The 21299-nt window shown below is 44.7% G+C and overlaps 1 protein-coding gene across 2 annotated transcripts in view; it reads left to right on the forward strand.

Moving 5' to 3' along the window:
• The window catches only part of LOC135900257 (retinal guanylyl cyclase 1-like), a 223465-nt gene that overhangs the window by 175740 nt on the left and 26426 nt on the right, over positions 1 to 21299 (forward strand). For both annotated transcript variants that reach the window (XM_070531931.1, XM_065429687.2), the window contains exons 7-10: positions 5961 to 6104; positions 7237 to 7317; positions 15261 to 15437; positions 20222 to 20381. In XM_070531931.1, coding sequence (XP_070388032.1) covers positions 5961 to 6104; positions 7237 to 7317; positions 15261 to 15437; positions 20222 to 20381 — 562 coding nt within the window. The remainder of the gene's footprint in view (positions 1 to 5960; positions 6105 to 7236; positions 7318 to 15260; positions 15438 to 20221; positions 20382 to 21299) is intronic.

Consider the following 21299-nt stretch of genomic DNA (forward strand, 5'->3'; position numbering starts at 1 on the left):
CGCATCCGCCAAGCGGCGAGCGCGACAAATGTAAAGGGGGGAAAAAAAGTTGCTCAAATCTCGTAGATGGCACTGCGTCCCATTGCGCGGAACATCAGCTGCAGCAGAAGCTTTGGTCTCAATATTAGCCCCACGAAAGGGGAAGGGGGAAGAGGGAATAGCGTAACATTTTTTGAGACGCTGAATTTGGTGCCTAAAAACTAGGATTTAGGCGCTGGAAACCGGTGTAGAGTCAACATGTTTTTAGTGTGCTGGAGGAAGTTTCAGGTTGTGGATTGCTCAGCAAATCAATTACTAAACGTATTTATCGTATTAATAATTGTTTGTTCAGTAGTCATTTCACCGTTTTCTTCGTACCAATATACTCTCCATGGCCAGAACTAAATGTGAACAAGTTGTTTTAATTTTCTTTGATGTGGAATGGTATTCAAGCTTTCTTCATTTAATCTCTAGGCGGAGACCTTGAAACCCCTCTTGGAGCCGGAAAATCAAGAAGCATTTAACGCACTAACTTTCTCATCCCCTGCGGCTAAAACATTGATTGACATACACAATTTAAGAAATCGTGTAAGAAAACATTAAATATAAGGTCATCTCAAATGCTGCGCTGCCGAAATGTCGGCCAGGCAGGTGTTTGGGCGCTGTCCTACTATGTTATGGAAACAGAAATAATGACTTTTACGCCAGTTTTCGAAATTTATTACACTGGCCAAAACGAAACTTCATTATTAAGTAGCTCGCAAAAGAAACGAAAATAAGCATCATGCAGCAAGATTATCGGAATCAAACATATTGAAATAGTATAATGCTGAACCGCCTTTCAAGAAAGTTATAAGCATTTGTCCAAGCAGCTGCGAATGAGAGGTTCTGTTATGGTATAAATTTCAACTAATTATATTTAGCCTATTTACACACGGGGAGTCTGAGAGTGCTAAAGTATGTCCATGTACACGTATCTCGAGTTCCACAGCATGCACTCCTATGGCATAAACAGGAAGGTGCGTATCCTTCAAAGAAGGTACAGTCACAACTTACTTATCTAATCCGCACTTTTTTTTCTGTAATATCATGTATTTGAAGGCAAGGTTTAAATATTAAATATCATAACGTTTTTCTAATGCTTACTTTTATTTAATACATCTTTATGCGACCGCACCCCCGCCAACAACCAACCTTCTATACCACCACTGTCTTGTACGGTTCGAAATTCTGGGTTAACGCCATTATTTAAAAAAAAACGCATGCAAACAAATATCAGATAGTGGTCTTAACCGCGGGAGAATTCTTCTGTCGCAATAAATGTACCCTGAGCCGAAGTAATCGGTGAAGTCTACTATCCTTTTTTTTTTTTACGTTTCTGGAGGAATAAGCGGCTCTCCCTACCTATTCAGCCATCTTGCAACCCTGTATACGTGGAAATTGGCAAGGAGTGACACTCATATTCACTCCCTGCAACACACCTTCGTTGTACTAAAAATCTTGTGAACGTTCATAAGCTCATTATGCTTAGTCACGTTGCGTAGGCTTTAGGACAAGAAATTTTTGTTGTAACAAAACTCTAAACTTCAGATCAACAAACCGATTGTACCTTTAACACTTAGCAGATGAAGGGGTGCTTAGTTATGGTATATCAGAGTTTTACAACGCCTGAAGCATCTGTCGAAGAGTCTACTACAAATTGTAGTGCTTCATATTATAGTAAAAAAGCACTTAAACACAACGAACGTAACATCAATGCTTTAGGAACCGAAAACACTAGATGAAAGCCAAAGAATACTCTTTCAAAAGAATCTATTCCGGATATGTTGCATCTGGAAAGAAGGTAATTTTTGTATCCGCACTGCCTCTACCGAGCACGTAAAAAAATAAGAGAGCCAAATGACTCTTCATTTGCATGCACGATGGCTGTCAACATGTAATAATGTTTTCGTATGCTCCCCCACACTGCAACTTCGAGTAATATACCATTGTCCAACTACAGGCCGTCCAGAAGGCCCGCGACGTCGCGGAGAGTCACCGCCTCCCTGTCCCGTCGTGGGCGGAGCCACCAACTTGATCGGGGAGCCTTCGGTCCCCCCAATCGAGTTCCTCAGGACACTCTTAATAAAGTTCTTGTCACTGTCACTGCAGTAAGGACCAGTTGAAGTTTGGCGTTGGTCTTGTCTACTGCCTTATGTCCCGTCTAAATTTGTTCCAAAATATTATGTTCCGGAACTCTTGCTTGCGTACCCTCTATATTTAATTGCAAAGCGCAACGACGTCCTTCTACGCGAGTTCAATTGCACTTCCTCATAAAAATCCAAGTCATCCCTTTGTAGCCATTCATACAACATAAGCGCTTCAAAACTATCGAAGAAAAAATTCGCTGACGAATACAGTACTATCTATAAAGCGAAATTTGAGCGCAGCTCTTTAGGTGTGTTAAGTGCCGCTGGTTGCGTCGCTCATTGTTCAGAAAGTAAGCGGGAACACGGGAACGCGTGGCTCGCATGGAACACATTCTCTAGCGGCGGCGGCGCATGCGAAGTAGCGCATGCGCAGTCGATCCGAAGCTTGCGCCAGCGCTTTGTTTCCATATATGGTATCGGTAAGCGCGCTCGCCGCATGCCCCAGTAATGACGTCATCGGCGACCGCATGACAGCACACGCTAATATGGAGCCATCTCGTAGCGGGTCACCGCCGTGGAGCACGTCTCGTGCGGCACTCCGTTTTCCTCCTCACTCTTTCATCGTTCATGGTTATATTGCGCTCAGTTTTACACAGACGATATTAAGTGAAGGACGGGACGTGGACGGACGTAGCGCAATCCGTCCGGACGTGCGCTACGTCCGTCCACGTCCCGACCTTCACTTAATGTCGTCTGTGTAAAACTGGACGCAACATAACCATGAACGTTCACCAACTAGCCCCCTTCATTGCTTTACTCTTTCACCGCACTGTCCTCCTCCCCCGCTTTTTCCTCATGCCTCCGCTGTACCCTCCTCCTTCGCTTTTCTCCTCGCGCCCTTCTGGTTAGCGCCGTCTTGCATCCCCCGCTGCGCTCCGATCGTTCGCTCTACCGGTTACGCCGACGCCGAGGCCGACGTTCAACGCAAGAACGGGCGCCTAATAGCTACGCTTTAAAGAAGAAAAACTTTATCATCGCGCCGTTCTTAACCAAACTGCCATGGAGCAGAAGCATTTTTTCTGGTATTGTAGATATATAGGGTGTCCTACGTAACCTGAGCAAAAGTTGGAAAACATGCAAATGCCACGTAGCTGTTGGTAATATAGTTTGCCTTCGCTTGGAGATACGCAGATGAATTTTTCATTAGGCCTAATTACTAATTAGCCTTAATTAATTCCCTAACTTCCCAAATAATAAATTTAGATGGAAAGTGTCAACGAGAAAATTGTAGGGCAACATGAAAAACTCCCCATACACTTTCTGTTGCTCAATACATGCTACAAAACAATGTTTTTCCAAGCATGAAGGAATCCTGCGAATGCACGCGAACTGCCTCGAGTAGCCCGTCACGCAGCCTTGACCTAGTAGCAGAGCGCACACCTCGGCTGCGGGATGTTGTGGGCTCGATCACCACCGCCGCAGGGCACCCACTGGAATAAATGGGCGCAACTGTACTCCGTCCTGCAGCGTTCGGCTTCCATCATGCGTGCTTCAGGGCCCCAAGTTCCCGTCGAAACCCTCGTGAGCACAACATGAAGAAGGTTTGGGCCGCTTCCATGGCGAGCACTTCCCACGTGGCGCCCCAAATGCACCTGTTGAAGTAGGGACGCTTTCGGGTTTGGCTCACACACGCACACAAAGGAAATCAGACAAGACGAGCGTCACTGCTATATTGTGCTTAGTTGTGTATGTGTGTCAATATGCGCCCCTCTTCTAGATGCTATGGTTCCAGCCAACTATAGTCCAACTAGAAATGCCCCTACTACTCAAATCATTGATTACGCCCGCTGGCCCTATGCCAAAAATCGAAGCCGGTTCGATTCAACGCTTCCTTTCGCTGGATTTTATTTCTTTCTCGTCATCCACTGCTCGAGACAGGACAATCCTGTTGACAACGTTAAGGGAGTGCCTCTCGGGCCATTGACCCAGCAAGAAAAGTAAAATACTTGGAACATAACAGGCTATCACTGCCCGGTCTGTCTCATGCGACCTTGAGCGACTACCAATTTCTCTTTTCTGTGGAGCCAGTACAATAAATTCCATAGTTCTTATCGTTTCATTTAGATCTCTTGGCTATTATCTGCCGAACCAACTGGTCGATCCTCGTGATAATATAGGCTGAGCTTGTCTCGAGTCGATGACGAAAGGGTGAGGCGGGGAAGTAGTTCGCATTGAACAACATTGGGCTATAACTGATATATTGGTTCATTCAGTGCAGAGAATGAATACAGGTCAAGAGTATTATTTGAGGATAGTTATTACAGCAACTATCCTGCAGCGTTTCAGACGTCCCCAACACGGCAGCCGTAGTAGTGCCTTTGTATTGATAATCACTCCAGTCATCATGCCAAAGACAAATAACTAAATAAAATATCGACGAGAGGATGAGAAAGCAGCGCCACACTACCGTTTTGTTAGCTCGGAATTGAAGACGCCGTCAAGTGTACCACCAGGACATGGCCTCAGAGTCAAAGTTGAGAGGGACGCCATGGCCACTGTCCATGACCGCGTAAGGAGCGTACCAGCAACTTTATTTATTGGCTCGCACTAATAGAATGACTTTGAGGTCACCTTGGTTCGATATGTACGCTGCAATCTCTCATGGAGACACCTTCCAAATTGTGTGGTCTAGCACCACATCAAGAGTTATAAGAGCAACAAATAAAGAGTGATGTGTGCGAAAATACTTCAACTATTTATTTACGTTAAGAAACAAAAAGAAAGTAAGCCGCCCGTTCCCACAAGAGCACTAATAAAACACACGAACGGATCAGCTCCATTTTCCTACAATGAATGCAGTTTCGTGTAGGAATTGATGTCTAAACGTAGAGATCATTCCTTCTTTTGTGTTATACTTTTCTAGGGCTTAGTGATACGTTGAGCAATAGAAAGGAAGTAAGACAAAATCCTATGTGAACTTCGCAACACGGAGCATTCCAACAATAGCATTGGGGGATCGTTTCATGGCACCAGTGTTACAGGAGATTTCCATTAGCTCCGGTGGCGGAGGTCACTATACTTCCTGATGCAGTCTGCGCTGCTTCCTGAAGAGGTCTCTTCGGCGGTTCACTAGTTTCCCTTGTTATCTTTGTTTGCTTTCTTTTCGAAAAGATTCAGTAAATCATAAGGAAGGATTTCAATAAGCGACCATTAGTGGCCTGAAATATTAATTAATCTCACTCATGGACTCAGTGACAGTTAGTTGCACTGTTGCCTTGTTTACGTTGTTTTGAAAACAACGTAAGCATAAACAACGTATGCATATTACTTGTGGGCTCTTACCTCGACGTAGACTTCACGTATGCAAAGTTATGCATATCCGACAGGCTGTGGGATTCAGTGTTATGCGAAGCATTAGCAATAAGGACACGAGGCCGGTCTACCTACCTGCGGCCACACCGCAAGCCAGTCCCGACACCTACTGAACCACATTGCCGAGTCTCTGGGACACTGCGATATAACACATGTGTGGCAGCTATTGCTACTTAACATCGCATCTAGCTATCGCTATATAACGCGATTACTGTCGCGATGTTATAAACAACTCCATGCAGCGCAGTGTGTCGGAGAGCATTGCGACGTCACGCGCCGGGCCGCGATTGGGGAGGATCGCGCAACCACGCGCAGCTGCGTCCGCCGACTATAGCAGCCGCTTGATGTTCCTGAAACGTATCCTCAACATTTTGATTCCCTAGTAATTCATTCCGATACATGCGTCTATGCTACTCTTTCTGTAGCTGTCGTCTGAAGGAGTTCGGAAATACGAGAGCTTCTTCCGCCCTTTCTGCGCAGGCTTTCGACGGCTACTACTTCGAGCGTCCCGACATACTCAGAGGCTCTCATGATTCCCTCCGGCAGGTGCATACCAACAGCAGCGTTCAGAGTCTGCATGCCAGCCTCGATGACAGACCTAACTGTGCGAGGCTAAAGGCGAAGGTTTGTACTGTCTCTTCTTTTGCCGGATCTGCCCTGCTTTGCTCGGCGTTACCTTGCCCAGCCTGCCTGCCTGCTTGTCTGCCTGTCTGTCTATCTGTACCTACGTACCTACATACGTACATATGTATGTGTGTATGTATGTATGTATGTATGTATGTATGTATGTATGTATGTATGTATGTATGTATGTATGTATGTATGTATGTTCGTGTTTTTGTTTGTTTGTTTGTTTGTTTGTCTGTCTGTCTGTCTGTCTGTCTGTCTGTCTGTCTGTCTGTCTGTCTGTCTGTTTGTTTGTTTGTTTGTTTGTTTGTTTGTTTGTTTGTTTGTTTGTTTGTTTGTTTGTTTGTTTGTTTGTTTGTTTGTTTGTTTGTTTGTTTGTTTGTTTGTTTGTTTGTTTGTTTGTTTGTTTGTTTGTTTGTTTGTTTGTTTGTTTGTTTGTTTGTTTGTTTGTTTGTTTGTCATTGTGCATAAAGTCGTCACTATAATCTTTCGAGCACACGTCCGTACTAATGAAGTATTTCACTGCAATGACAAGCTGTTCTTCCAATATCCCCGAATGGTCATGTGTGTTTGTCTTTTCTTTTTCCTCTTCTGATCGCGGTAGCTAGTCATCCTGATTCAAGCCGTAAAGGGCAAATCAACTAAAACAGCCAATTGCATACAATGAGCCCTACAACAGACAATGCTTATCAGAGCCCAGTGAGCAAACAAAACACAAAAATGCATGGGGTAACGCTTGGCAGATTGAGCACTACACCGAGGAGGGTTCCACATACTATTTTATTGTCCACGTCATTCTATAATAGTTTCAGCCACCGTGAAACACAGTTCAGCACATCGAGACGGTGATAGACTATGATGTTTGCTATAGTAAACCCGCACCGCGAATGTATATTGAAAAAGTTTATTATACTTTCGGTTGTCTACTATTTTGTCTACCTATATAAATGGCCGTTGCTGTGATTTTCGCTGTCACGACTTATTGCATTCAATGGAGCTTATTGCGTCCTTTCAGAAATCTTGCCTTTGTCCTTTTTCAGTATGCTTGTAACAATTTTGTTTAATTTGTTTCTTGTATTCGTACTTAAGGCAACTTCCTCGATATTCTAATTCATGCTCTTTATTGCAGGGGGACACAGTTTATCTTAAGTATCTCATAGTCCACAGCCCCTTCGAGATAAAGACGAAAGCAATGAAACAACTTCAGACCGTAAGTATTTGACTGCTACTCTTCATCATTTTTCTGTGGTGCGTCTGCTTCTCAGCGAAGGACGGATATCCTATTTCCTTCATTTGAGCCCTTCTAAGGCACAACCTCACTATCACTCACTTATTTTTTTCGTACACGTCCCAACAATTACTGCAACCCATTTTATCTTGCCTTGTTGGTGTTTTTCTAGTCACGTCCACGGCCACAGCAACTTACTATTTTACTGGTAGAAGAATGTGAGCTGGTGTTTGGCGATATTATCATACACTATTAGCAGATCTCAAGTCCTTCCGTGCAGTGCCGAAGATGCAATGCCCCGCACCGCGCAATTACAATGTCAACACAATGACCAAAAGACAATGTTATAAACACGGCGCGTTCAATGTTTTCTAAAGATAATATTGTTTTCAAAATTAAAATTAAATTATGGGATTTTACGTGCCAAAACCACAATTTGATTAAGAGGCACGCCGTAGTGAGAGGCCACAATATAATTTGGACCACCTGGGGTGAACCTAAATCTAAATAGAAGAGTGCATTCGCATTTCGCCCCCACCGAAATTCGGCCACCGTTATCGCGATTTGATCGCGCGACCTCGTGCTCAGCAGCCCAACACAACGTTGTTGTTTTTTAAAAACCTTGTGCTATTTAGTCGTAACGTATGTCCACGTGGGCAATAAGTGCATGTACGAACTTCACAATGGACACATACACTGCATGAAAAAGAAAAACGTTCTCACATGTTGGCTATTTTATCTAGCTTTATTATGCATATTTAGAGAAAATCAATTTCCAGCACTAAAAAGTTTTAGAAATTTCTTTTTTTTAATGAATGAAACTATGTCGACTTCTACATTTTTTCTTAATTTGCGCATTGCAGCACCTGAACTAGAAGGAAAGCATGTGCCACCACTTGTTGATGATGAAATCAAGTAATAGAGCAGAGCAGAAGGGGTTGTTTGTTTGCCATAATGACGACTACCTTTCGGTGTACTAGTTTTCGTATCGTATGCGTCTCGTATTTTCATTATCAAACTTTGTCCTTAATTTGTTTTATCGAGGACCTAGGCGCTCCGCATAACCCCGTCAGGCGAATGTTGGTGTGTGACAGCCTGGAGTCTCTCAAGGTAACTTGTTCCTGGGCTAGTTGGTTGACACTTGGTGAAACCCGCCGTGGTTGCTCAGTGGTTATGGTGTTGGGCTGCTAAGCACGAGGTCGCGGGATCGAATCCCGCCCACGGCGGCCGCATTTCGATGGGGCCGAAATGCGAAAACACTCGTGCACTTGGATTTAGTTAGACGTTAAAAAACCCCAGGTAGTCAAAATTTCCAGAGTCCTCCACTACGGCGTGCCCCATAATCAGAAAGTGGTTTTGACACGTAAAACCCCATAGTTTAATTTAAACACTTGGTGAAGCCGTAGTAGCGCACTGGGTGGTGTCCGGTCTTGTGTTTCTTGTGTACGCTGTAATTGTGCCTGTGACAGCGCAGTAATCTTGAATGAAGTCGAACTTTCACGCGAAGTAGTCAGCAACGCGTAGTAGTGAACATCTTACAGTAATACCTGCTTTTGCAAGAAGAAAAGTTGTGAATGTGCTCACGTGTGCGCATGTGAGTGTCTAATGGGCGACAAGCTGCTGTGAGAACTTTTACCCGAAGGACGTGAAACGATGATGAATATAAATAGCGGAACCCTAGAAAGCCACCGGTTGCGATTTTTCTACATTCTCACCCCTGCTTCTTATCACGCCTCGAGAGGAGTGAATTACTGTGTTCAAAACCTGTTCTTGGGCAAGTGTGTTGGTACATGGGGAGCCTGCGTGCACGCACATTTTTTTCTATTTCTGCTTGTTTTTTGCGCTAGAATGACTTCACCAAAGTTTAATGTGGACGGCGCCAGCACTTCGTCTGTTTCTGTCAATTTTGGTTTACCTTGCTGTAGTTACCTTCTTCTCCGCATTATCGTAAACGCCACACCCTCATACAGCTACCACTAGAGAGAAGGGGTAGCAGGAGTGTTGCTTGCTTCACGCGGACCTGCCCTTGCAATAGTTTCCGCCAATTGATGCGCCCGATAGCCACTTAAGAAGTGCGGCAGGGTGTAATGCCCGTCACATTCCATCTGGTAACACAACAGCCCCAGGCAACACAATGAACTTGACTCGGACAGCAACAGACCGCGCGTCATCAATTACGCGTCATCCCACACGGCTCCCTACTCACACTCTTACTCCGTATGTCGGATCAACTTTAGGATGAGCGGAATCGCCTCTACCCTACTAAATATCCGGTCTCCTCGCGTGAGCAAAATGTCACATGCGTTTGAGTGTGGGACTATCTTGCACTTCACCCCATTTGTTAATGCTCTACCTTCTGCGTCAAACTCGGGACACTAACAAATAATGGTCGATGTCACCAAGACCTTAACAGTACATGTGCGACGACGATGTTCTATGTTCTGTCTTGTACCGCCACGCTGATGTTTGCGCTGGCCCTGTGCGGGTGCGAATAAGAAGAGCCTGTTCAGTTCTGTCAAGTCCCTTAGTCACACAAGGTTGGCGTGGTGGAGACCAATATAAACGAGAATGGTTTAATATGACCTGCTTTTTTTTATGTATATGTGGCTATAACGCACGAAGCAGCATGATCTATCACTACGGACATGCGCCGTGACCACATCGGCGCAGCCGGGCGAGAAACGAGACGAGGCATTGTAGACGGGTGGAAAATGGTTCTTTTTTTTTTGTGGCAAACATTTATATAAGTCACAGTAGTCGTCGGTCGGGACTGGATTAGTGGCGTCATCAATGCATGGTGCATTGGAGCCAAAAAATATATCATCTACATGTATGGGCACGTGTAATGCCTCGCATGTATCAAGGTATCTGGTAATCTAACCATGGCAACATTAAAACGCCTGGGCGGCGATACATTTCCCTGTCAGCCACCTCGTGAAATTACTCTCGCGGTACTCAGCGACCTCCCTAATTTCTCCTGCATCTGCCGATCATTTATTAACGTGTTTCTGAAACGTAAAAGAGGGTCTGTGTCTCCCATGTCCACTAGGCGACTAATTATTGAGCCCTGTTGAACGCTGTCACAGGCCTTTGATACGTCACAGAAGATTTCAACTCTAGAAACGCTATAATCAATTATGTTATCCATCGCATTCGAACGTTGCCGGAAACTAGTCATATACACTTGAAATAAGCTTACAGAGTTCAAGCCACCACGTCAGTCTGCCACACGCAAGCTTTTCTGTCAATTTCCCCAAGCAGGAAGTGAGGGTTGATGTGAGGTTAAGGCTGATCTTTACTTTCTGGACTTAAGTATCGGCACGGCCCAGGTCAACTCTCAAGATGACGGCACATCTCCATTTATCCAGATATGGTTGAAAAACGACAAAAAAATTTTCTTCCATTCGTCAGGTTGCTTGGGAATTATTTGATTGGCGATTCCATTTGTTCTCGGAGCACAGTGGCGACGCAAGGAGTCTAGGGCAGTGTGCAGTTCTCTAGATGTGAACAGGGTATCCATCACAGATCAAAGCCATCACATCGCAGGCTGGAGGCAAAAAAGGTGTCACTGTGTATTTTCGAAACTCTTACGTGTCTGCAACTTATCATCCAGTGGAAGAAAATGTTTCTCTTTCAGCAGAGAAAGGCTTCGGGGACCTTGATGGACTGGCCAAAGTATTTACCACACACCATATTCCAGACGTCGACGTGAACACACTTTACTTCGCACAGAAAGCAGACCATTGACTGTTTCAGTGCATCTTGGTGTGTCAACGAATAGCATCTTTGAGTCCTCTTAACACCGTCTTCAGAGGACCTCCCCTTTTTCGCACAAGTTGCCTATCGGCTCTTCTAAGTGCAGCGGATATGTTACAGAGCTTTAAGTGCAGAGCTGGAAAGTGCTCTGGCTGCTTTATAGTGGTAGTTGCTGCCTGCTGCCTTGCTTATTAGTTGAATCAGATCACAATGCTGATTCTTAGCCTCAATAAGATCACAATGCGCGCTTTGGTAACTTTGCTAAGACTACGTTCAGCACATTTCACAGCACCCGATATGGTGCTGTGACTGACTTGATTTGAACGTCGTTCGAATGGAAAGTAAAGTCAATTGTACTCGTGGATGCAGGTAGTAAGTAAAACGTCACATTGTCAGCATTTTGCGAGACATAAGTCTAGCTTACAATTCATTTTCGCAGCCTGCGTCCCACGAGTACCTGTGTTTTTGTCGCCCCACATAGCATGCTGCCCATTGAAATCTCTGCATATGTTGCGTGGCGCTGGGAAGTGTAAGAAATGTTTCAACTAGAATTTTCTTCTCCGGGAACATGTACAACGATGCAAAACTGACTTGCATCCTGATGGACGCAACTTCCAGCACATTAGAACGCAATTCTCTGACATCCAGTGTGACATCGGGAGTTTCCAGGAGAACATACAAGTTATCACTTTTATCTGAAAAATATCTGATTTCATTGCGCGTATGGGCGACGAATCCAAATTATTACCATTATAAGAATATGACTTGTAAATACTTAATTAAAGGTTTATGTTTCACCACCTGTAAAGCCTGCTTTGTTACACAACGCCTGTTTGTGTAGCGAAGCCCTCTTTATGAACCCGTAGAAATGGATTAAGGTTTGTAAGTGGCCTTCGCAACTATGTGTAGCATGTGATCGTAGAGAAAAGAAGAAACAAGACGAAATATGTTTGAACATATGCATAAGATCGCGAGAACCAAACCATAAATGCAGCAATATGAAGCTTTCAGGATACAACTTTGTGACCGAAGTCGATTGTTTTCAACCTCTCTGTGCAAACAAACAGAAGCTATAAAACTCTACTCCTGTGACTGGCTCAGCGATGAACTCTTGTATGTGTAACACTGCAAACTGTGAACTTCTTCCTTCCTTCTCCTCTTTCAATCCCTTTTCCCCTTCCCCAGTGCAGGGTAGGTTACCAGGCTCAGCTAACCTCCCTTCCTTTTCCTTATTACTTCTCTCTCTCTATATCTCTCTCTCTGCGTATACATGTACGTAAAACTATGTATTAATAGGAAGTTACTGCGAATATTACTAGCGCAATAAATCTGCTATGGCTATATGCGTCGCCTAATTGCGTGGAAACACTACTAATATTAACCCTGCGATGAGCACCCGCTGTGAAGTAGTCAGCCAAGTTTTATGTTCTTTCATACCTTATTACTGAAAAATAAAGCACCTATTCAAACCACGTCTCTTAAGATTGATAAAAAAATTGAGCCCTAGTATTGTTCGTCTGTGTTAATTTTTACCTTCTTTCGTTGTTCATTAACACGTATCACATAGTACTATGATTGTGGTAACGCAAGCCAGATGCCTATCAACACATTTTATCCTTCTTAAAGTTAAAGCATTCGCACGCTGGATTTGTTTTTGAATGTAACAAATATAACCTAATGTATAGCGCAAACTATTTTTGTCCTGTTATGCTTTGTTTCGTTGCGAACGAAGAAGCAATGTCATAAGTGGAATGAGAACAATAAGTGTTTCGGTTTGCCCGAATTGGTACATCTTGACTCCGTACACGAGGGAAAAAAATTGGAGGACGCATAAGCATCGCCTTTAAGAGTGGGACGCGATGGCATTCAAAGACCCCTGACTGCTTTTCATGCTTCCCGGCAACTGCAGTTTATGTAAGCGTAACATTTACCGGGAAACGCTGGTGGTGATCGCTATGCACGAAGGCAAGCTTTCTGGAAGAAACGCGGCCTCTTGCCTGGGTCGATCTCTTGTTATTGTTTCGCACTTTTAATATTTCAGTCTGAGAAGATCTGACATAAAAGATTCGTGCCGTTTGTTATTTTTGGTGTTTTTTTTTCGTACATTTGTTTGTGGGCTGCGCGTTCTTAAGATTTCGTGGAATAACTCTGTAGAGAATGAAGGACAAGCAACTTTGGTGATAGAAGAGTGGTTGGGTACGCGTGGTTCGAAATTTGGTACGTAGTGACCTTTACCGGAAAGACAGTCGACGCCGGACGCGGGATGCCGACACCGGATTTTTTGCGACACGGGGCCCTTAACGCTATCGAGTTGAAAATGAGAGACGGGGATAAAATAGCAATGACTTTCAATTGATCGTTTTATTGACGCGATCGACACACACAACTTTGTAGCAACGTTGCGAAAAATATTAATCGAAAGGTTCTTGGCCATCACATATTTTGTGGCTGCACAAGGATTGTTGGGAAGAATCACAGCCAAATAATCAGAGATTATTGAAGCAGAACTGATAGCTAGGCTTCATGAACATTGTGTATCGAAAATCTCAATCGTGCATTGAGCAAACGAACTTGATCTTAATGCGAGCGTATTATATGTCCAATGAGGTAGAAAATCCGGCGTGATCAAGCGATGACACCAAAACCATCATCATAATCATCATCATCATCATCATCATCATCATTATTATTATTATTATTATTATTATTATTATTATTATTATTATTATTATTATTATTATTATTATTATTATTATTATTATTATTATTATTATTATTATTATTATTATTATTATTATTATTATCAGTAGCATCATCAGCGTCATGTATAACGTCAGCAGTAATACAGAAGATAGTAAATGGTATAAAAACGATAGATAGCTGTAATTATGGGCAATTAATGTGAATTAAAGTGAATTATAATGAATTAAAGGGAATTAAAGTTATCAGAAGTTAGAGTAAGGTGACCTAAGGTGTAGTAAACTGAATTAATGGGAAGTAAAGTGAATGTCTGTGAATTAAAGGGGGAAAAAGTACTAACGTGAAGTATGCTCAATTAAAGTGGATTGTGGTAGATTGACGTTGGTACAAATTGGAGCAAGGTTAATTAAGGTGTATTCATGTGGGTTAAGGGTGGTACAAGTTAGAACAAGGTGGATTAAGGTGGATTAAATGGGAAAAATGAGAAGTTTGAATTAAGGTGGATTAACATTTATATAAATTAGAGCAAGGTGGATTAAGGTGGATTAATGTTGAGTTGCGAAGGAGACGTGACAATGTATCATGGGCGTAACAAATTAATTAGAGTAGTCATAATGCTTTCGCATTCAAACCACGTAAGGATACTTATGTGACTGTTACTTTCTTTAATGAAGTGCGAAAGCGGCATGCATGCGCGGCTGAATATATATATATGTATAGGGGCAAGGTTTACGTCAATAAAACGAAAAGTTGAAATTCAGCGTTACGTGTGTTTTCGCATCTCATTTTGTCCTCCTTTCTTTTACCTCTTCTGCGTATACTCAGTTAAGAGCAGCAGCACAAGCATTGGTTACTCAAGAAAGATCTAATGATACAGTCTAAAGTCATAAAGTCTAATGATACAAAATGCAGAGAGATCCACCTTTCGCAGGGGGAAGGAGAAGAGAGAAAGGAAGAGGCGCATGATGGGTTACAATGAGGAGAGTTGGAGGATGTAAAACATGTAACAAGCTGTTAGGTCTACTCAAAGCCTACAGTTCAGTCCCGAACATTTTAAAGAATCAAGTAAGGCCTGCGTGACCTGAAAACTCGATTTAACATCTGGCCATATGGGCCCAAAATCACGTTCCGCCGACGATGGTGGGCAGTCGAGGGACTTAAGGTCATTGCTCAGCTTTTGTCACTCTTCACGTACTGAGGGAAGTCACACAGCACGTGACCTATAGTGTCATTCACATTGCACAGATCACAGTCTGGATACTCGGTGCGTCGCATGAGGCTTACGTACCCGCGCGTAAGCGCCACTCCCAGCCTAAGTGTGTGCGGGAGAAAAAAAAAACAAAGTTCCCGTGTCATTAGGTTTGTCGGGCTTACAGTGATCAAGATCCCTAAAGGTTTGCGAATGAAGTGGCCTGTCAGTGAGGTGATCGCTAAACTGAGGAACCTTTCCACGCCATCTGTCCGTCCAGATGTACGAGATACGCCACGAGAACGTCAACCCTTTCCTGGGTTGCCTGGCGGACCCGTCGCAGCCGGCGCTCGTGTGGGAGATGTGCACCCGAGGTTCGCTCACCGACGTGCTGGCCAGCGAAGACATCCGCCTCGACTGGACCTTCCGCCTGTCGCTCCTCAACGACCTTGTCAAGGTGCGCAAGCACCCCGTCAGTGAAACTAGCCATCGTAACCATGCCGCCTAACAGACAATGAATGTCGCTGTAGGTGGACGCTCTGTCATGGCGCCTCATCACATAACGATGCCTTGGCGTGCAGGACCGCAAGACCTGCGTAAACGTTGAATTTCGATAAGCGTGTGAACGTAGCCGGAAAAACCGCACAGCGTTATGTTGCTCACATATGCTATTACCGGTTGGAAAGCCTACTACCGTACCGGACGTGCGCAGTCTGCGGAAATATTCAGCTTCCTGGATTCCGCAGTCGTCCGTCTCTGAGACTGACAGTGCGTCTGCGAGTAACGTAAAACATTTCTTTCAGCCGGTAAGACCCTCCTTCCGTTGTCGCCTGCGCATGAATCACATTGTCGCTTTGAAACGCTGCTGATGTCGGTGTCTTTTGACGAAAGCAGACACCTAATCTCGAGCCATTCTATATACCCACCGAATGTGCTTCATTGTTATTACTGCTGTTGAGTAACATCTTCGTAGTCTATAGAGATTCATACAAGAGAAAGAGAGAGAAAAAGCTTTAAAAGATACACTTCACTTCGGAGATCCTTCGTGTTCCTTGTCTCCTTACTAGCCTATCGTCACATCCACGTGACAATGCTGTCGGTTCGAAAGCTTTCTTTTTTACCCCACAGGTTCAAGCCATCGATTTGGTTTCGTTCTGCCTGAACTTTCTTAATGCTACACTAATTCTTAGTGGCCGTTATGGCTCGGGACACAGGCTGTGTCGCGATTGGCTGGTATCGCGTTGCACTGAACCTGGGAAGTGCATCATGTGGTTTCCTTTACAGTGATACTGGCGGATCAGTTCTGTTTTGACAATGCCATTGAGCCAGTCCACTTACACTTATTAGTTCGTCCAGCTGCTCGATTCTATAGTCTTCACATACGTGCCTCACCGCTTCAAGAACAGTGTCTGTACTCTGTTTTGCTTCGCCCATTTCTCGAACGCCTTTCTTTTTGACATTTTCCATGTTGCTGCGGAGTTAACATAAGGAATGCACGACAAATGCAATGGCCATTTTCCTATATTATATACTAGTACGGGCACATGTACGAACATCCTCAGTGATACATCATTACGGGTCCATCAATGGGTAATGAACAAAAACCGTACTACTTGTAGCGAAGAACCTCGCTACGTCAATTTGGCTTTGATTTGTTTAGCTTTCCCTTTCGTTTGGCAGCAGTGAGCGTAAAAACTTTGTTCAGTATTATATTTATTTGTCGTGTCGGCATATCGTCCGCTTATCGAAAAAAAAGAAATATCGCTCTTTCATTTTCAGCGTTTTTCTGCCGCACGTCTTCGCAATATCAAACTCTCATTTCCCTAATGTCAAAAACGCGTGTCCTTGCGTTTCCGGTATCATCTCTCCCACTCGTGCCAGTGTAAATACCGCGGCATCAATCTTTTACCAATCCTCCCGTCCCGCATTTCGAGCTTTTCAACTCCTCGGCACTACTCGGAGCCCGGAGCCAAATGAAAAAAAGCTTCTCGCTGAACTCGCCAATATCCGCTAGCTCTCTCCCCTCCTTTCTACGTATTCGCCTTGCATCTCAAATCTGTCCGCGAGCAACCTGAATAAATGAAGACATCCGTCAGTCGGCGCGCTCCAAACCCTGCCTTTCGGTTGTTTGTTCCCGCGACATCAGCTTGTGTGTGCGACGCCCGCTCAAAACAAGAATCACTCACGGTAAATCCCGATGCGATCACTCTCCACTCACCAGTGACAACGATCAAAAACGCACGGCCGTTAAGTGTGCCGATCGCATCGTTGCTGCAACGCTGTCGTATATGGATTCACTAGAGGCAGCGAGCAGTACAGCCCTCGCCAGCCCAGTGAGCCTTCTTTTTTTTCAATTTTCTTTGTTTCCCTTATACGGCCGGAACTCTTAGCTAACGCGCGGCCTTCTTTCGCCTCGCCTCTTCCTAGCGGTGTGTACCGATGATCCTCGAGCAGACGTTACTACTCCGGAGAGATCATAAAAAGCCAAGTGCCGGTATTTCTCGCCGCGCGTTTTTATTGTGGCAGTGCCGGACAACATTCTGTTTCTCTTTTATTAGAACCTCTTTACTTCCTTTCATTTTTTATTATATATTTTCTTTAATTTTATTTTTCGTTTCTTCCTCCGTTCCATTGGGCCTTGGCTTTTGGAACCAATAAGCCAAACTGCTGTCGCGACGTTACTCTCTCTGTTTCGGGAGGCCGGCTTCGAGCTTTTAAGCGTCTGTCGTCGGCCGGAGAGCGAGCGACCGTCTTTAACCTTGCAGTGTCGACATCGATTCAGTCGCCAATGCCACTGAACGGGCACCACGGCTGTTGTCATTTCTCAGCTCTCTCTCTCTCGTTCTCTCCCTTTCTCTCTCTATCGCTCAACGACTACGAGAACCAGCAGCGCTCACGCGGCATTATGCACGGCGACAGCAACGGCGCCCTTTCGACAGGCGGCGTCGCGATGCCTTCGGCGTCGAGACGTACCAGCACTCCATTTCTTACTCGCCCCAATGCTCGCTATACAGGCATTCCTCTCTCTTCTGGTCTTTCGCCTTTATTCTTGCCTTCCCTTTGCGTCATTGCATTCCTTTCCACGCGTTTTGTTTTCGTTTATCTCCCTTCCCGTCGCTTACCGACGGTTTCTCGACTTGCATTCGCTCTTTATACCCTGCGGCGGCGCCGGCGGCGGAGCGTTCCCTTCTTTCTCGTCCCCCTCCCTCCCTCCCTCAGTGTATCCGGCCATCATTTCTCTCGATTTCAGCGCGCGCTCCCCGAAGACCCTTATCATACTTTTAGAAGCTCGGGAAAGGCTTTCGCGTATCGTTCACATGCGCCGTCGTACCGCTGACTTTAACGTGCGCGCGAATCCACCGCTCCTCGCGTCACTGTCGTTCTTTTATCTACTCTCTCTCTCTCTATTCCTATGCTTTGTTTCCTGGCTGTCCTCATTCACTTTTTTTTCTTTTCCTTTTTTTTGTCAAAATCCACTCGTAGACTCTTTCTCTTGAGCTTCTTTCAGTGCGAGAGAGAAATAAAAATTATACAACATACGACAACACATTACGCGCTTTCGCCTGTCTGACCGTTGTTATATATATATATATATATATATATATATATATATATATATATATATATATATATATATATATATATATATATATATATATATATATATATATATATATATATCCCCTCTGTTTCTCGACACCGATCTTTCTCCCGGCTTTCCCTGCTAGTCAAATAGTCCCCCGAGGCTCTGGAATGCCCGTCATTCAAGTTCCGCGAGATCGTGTACACTCGTCTATTTACCGTGCCGATGGAATGTGCCCTAAGGCAGGTTGGTTTGAAAAAAAATCGAGAACAAAAGAGGCGAATAGAACACCGCTTTCGGCACTCGACCCGCTCGGTGCCCCCTGCGATACATTCCAACGGCGAAGCCAGGAGTGATGCTATTCGATGCAATTTTCTTCCTTTCTTTCCCCGCTCTTTGTCGGGACTCAATACGTGAGAAAATGAAGCGCGCGAATGCGTCGTTGAAAGGATTGGGTGGGTCAGGTTTTCCGAGCGATATGGGTTCCTCTGTGCGGCATCGCTGTTTTGCTGCCTGAAGCTCTTCGGCTTTCTCGGCAAATATTGTCGTAGTGAACGTGACGCACGTGATCAAAGACTCGGCTCATTGAAATCTTAAAGTGACTGATTGCTGTCAGAACGACCATCTCCTTCTTTTTAATATTTAATTTTGGTTGTGCGTATTGATCTCTAAGTGCGGCGTTTAATGTCAGGATATTGCCTGGGATGTCTAAAGTGATGACCGGGGACACTGAGAAAGATGGACAGGAGCACCGAATCGACAATTTGGTTTGCATTCGGTGCGTTCAACCAATCTCTCTGCGACGCGCCGAGCCTACCACAGTGCCTTCATCCTCTACCGACATTCCGGTCTTTTCCGCGCATCTTTGTCACGTGGTCTTGTCCATTTCGTTTTTCGCTAGCGGTTGATGACAATGATTATGATGATGATTTTTAATGCGATACCTTTAGAACCAGGGTGGCATCAAATAGGCAGCTAGCCTTCTTGAGCTCATCGAGATTTACATTATCTAGTGCAGTCTAGCATGTCACATATCTCTTCAAGCTGTATTTTAAGGTTACCTTTCCTGTAATTACTGCGGCACCAGAACTCCTCGACTTCTTTTCTTTCATTCTTTCTTTATTTTTTATTTATTTATTTCCTTCTTTCTTTCTTTTTTCACCAGCGTTTATTGCTTGGCTCGATCCCTGACCAGTTAACACTCCCATCAACTTTAATTGAACCCTGCTGTTTCTAGGAGGTAGACGTTCTCTGTCGGTCTGGCTCGGTTAATACCTTCGCTCTCCATCAGGATGTGCCGAGCCGTTTTCGAACCTTTTCTGTAGGAGACGCGAGTCTCACCCTGTTGCGAATGTTGTTGTTGTTTTTTCTCAAGCAGCCAGCTTTGCCCTCAAATATCAAGGCACTGCCATTTGCTGCACTGCATTCAGTAGAATCACACTGAGTGCAAAATATGGTAAGAAGTAAGCAGAACCGAAGGAAAGCAATCTTCACGATATAAGGTCCATTAATTATCGTTTACTCGTCGGCCTGCACACTTCGAGTCAGTGCTCATTGGTAATGGATTCGCACGAGCCACGCATAGCGAGAATTCTCTGTCCGCCAAGTCCCCCCCCCCCACTTCCCACCATCTAAACGCGTCCGTACGTATGTCGCAGGGTATGAGGTACCTGCACAACTCGCCAATAAGACAACATGGTCACCTGACGTCACGTAACTGTGTCATCGACTCTCGCTGGGTGCTCAAGGTCACCGACTACGGGATGCCCTCCTTCCAGGATCTCCAGGCCATCGCAACGCTAGTGCGATCTGCCAAAGGTAAGCACATTAGTCGGTTTTACGATGCTCTCCACCCGTAAAACCAGTTTACACTTATTTGTGCCTACGCCTCAATTGTATCTCCATCCTTCGCTGCTTATGTTCAGCAAGTATCAGTGGATGTTCCTTGTTCATTCGTTTTCCAAAAACTGGCATAGTTTGCGACCTCGTGAAAATATCGAAATGTGTGTTTATGGGTAAAATGTAACGCGAAGATGGGCCAGACCGTTGCTTTTTCTTCGAATTTGCAGTCTGCGATAAGTTGATAACATAAAGAAGCATGCTTGCAGGAATTCATCGTTTGTAGCGTATTTCAGCCAGCTTCGACGTATGCCGAGCGCTCTACTTGAACTCGAAGCCTTCGTTATTGATGTTATAAATCTCCCTCTCGCGATCGCTCTACCACGCCAATAGCACAAAAATAATTTTAAAAAGGAAGGGGGTGGGGAGGGTTGAAGGGGCGTCGATTTTCGATTTTGGCCGCCGCCACCTCCGCAGCCGCTGTGATTGACGAACTTGGCGATCGTCGTCCATATTTGAGCGCGACTGCCGCTTCGTCTTGTGTAGTGGCGAGAAGTCATCTTATAGATGGCGGGATGGATGTCGCCACCGAGGTACCTACAATATGACCTAGCGGAAAATTTGGCGCCACCGTCTATTGGAGTTTCCTGGCTGACTCTGTGCCACCGTGTGGAATGTGGATGTGCGAGGCGTGCTTCAAACTCGGCCTTGGTTTGAAACAATCATTTCCGCTATCGTTAACTTTCCTGAATTTAGCTGGTATAAGTCACCCGCAATATGCAGTTTACTATGCAGCTGCACTCACTTCGTGCTTTTTCCTGATTAAATCGGCGCACGAAGTTGGGGGCTTTCATACTTTGATTGCAGAAAGTGGGTGCCAAAGGACACTGGCACAAG

Source organism: Dermacentor albipictus, chromosome 1 (genome assembly GCF_038994185.2).
Source record: "Dermacentor albipictus isolate Rhodes 1998 colony chromosome 1, USDA_Dalb.pri_finalv2, whole genome shotgun sequence".
NCBI lineage: Eukaryota > Metazoa > Arthropoda > Arachnida > Ixodida > Ixodidae > Dermacentor > Dermacentor albipictus.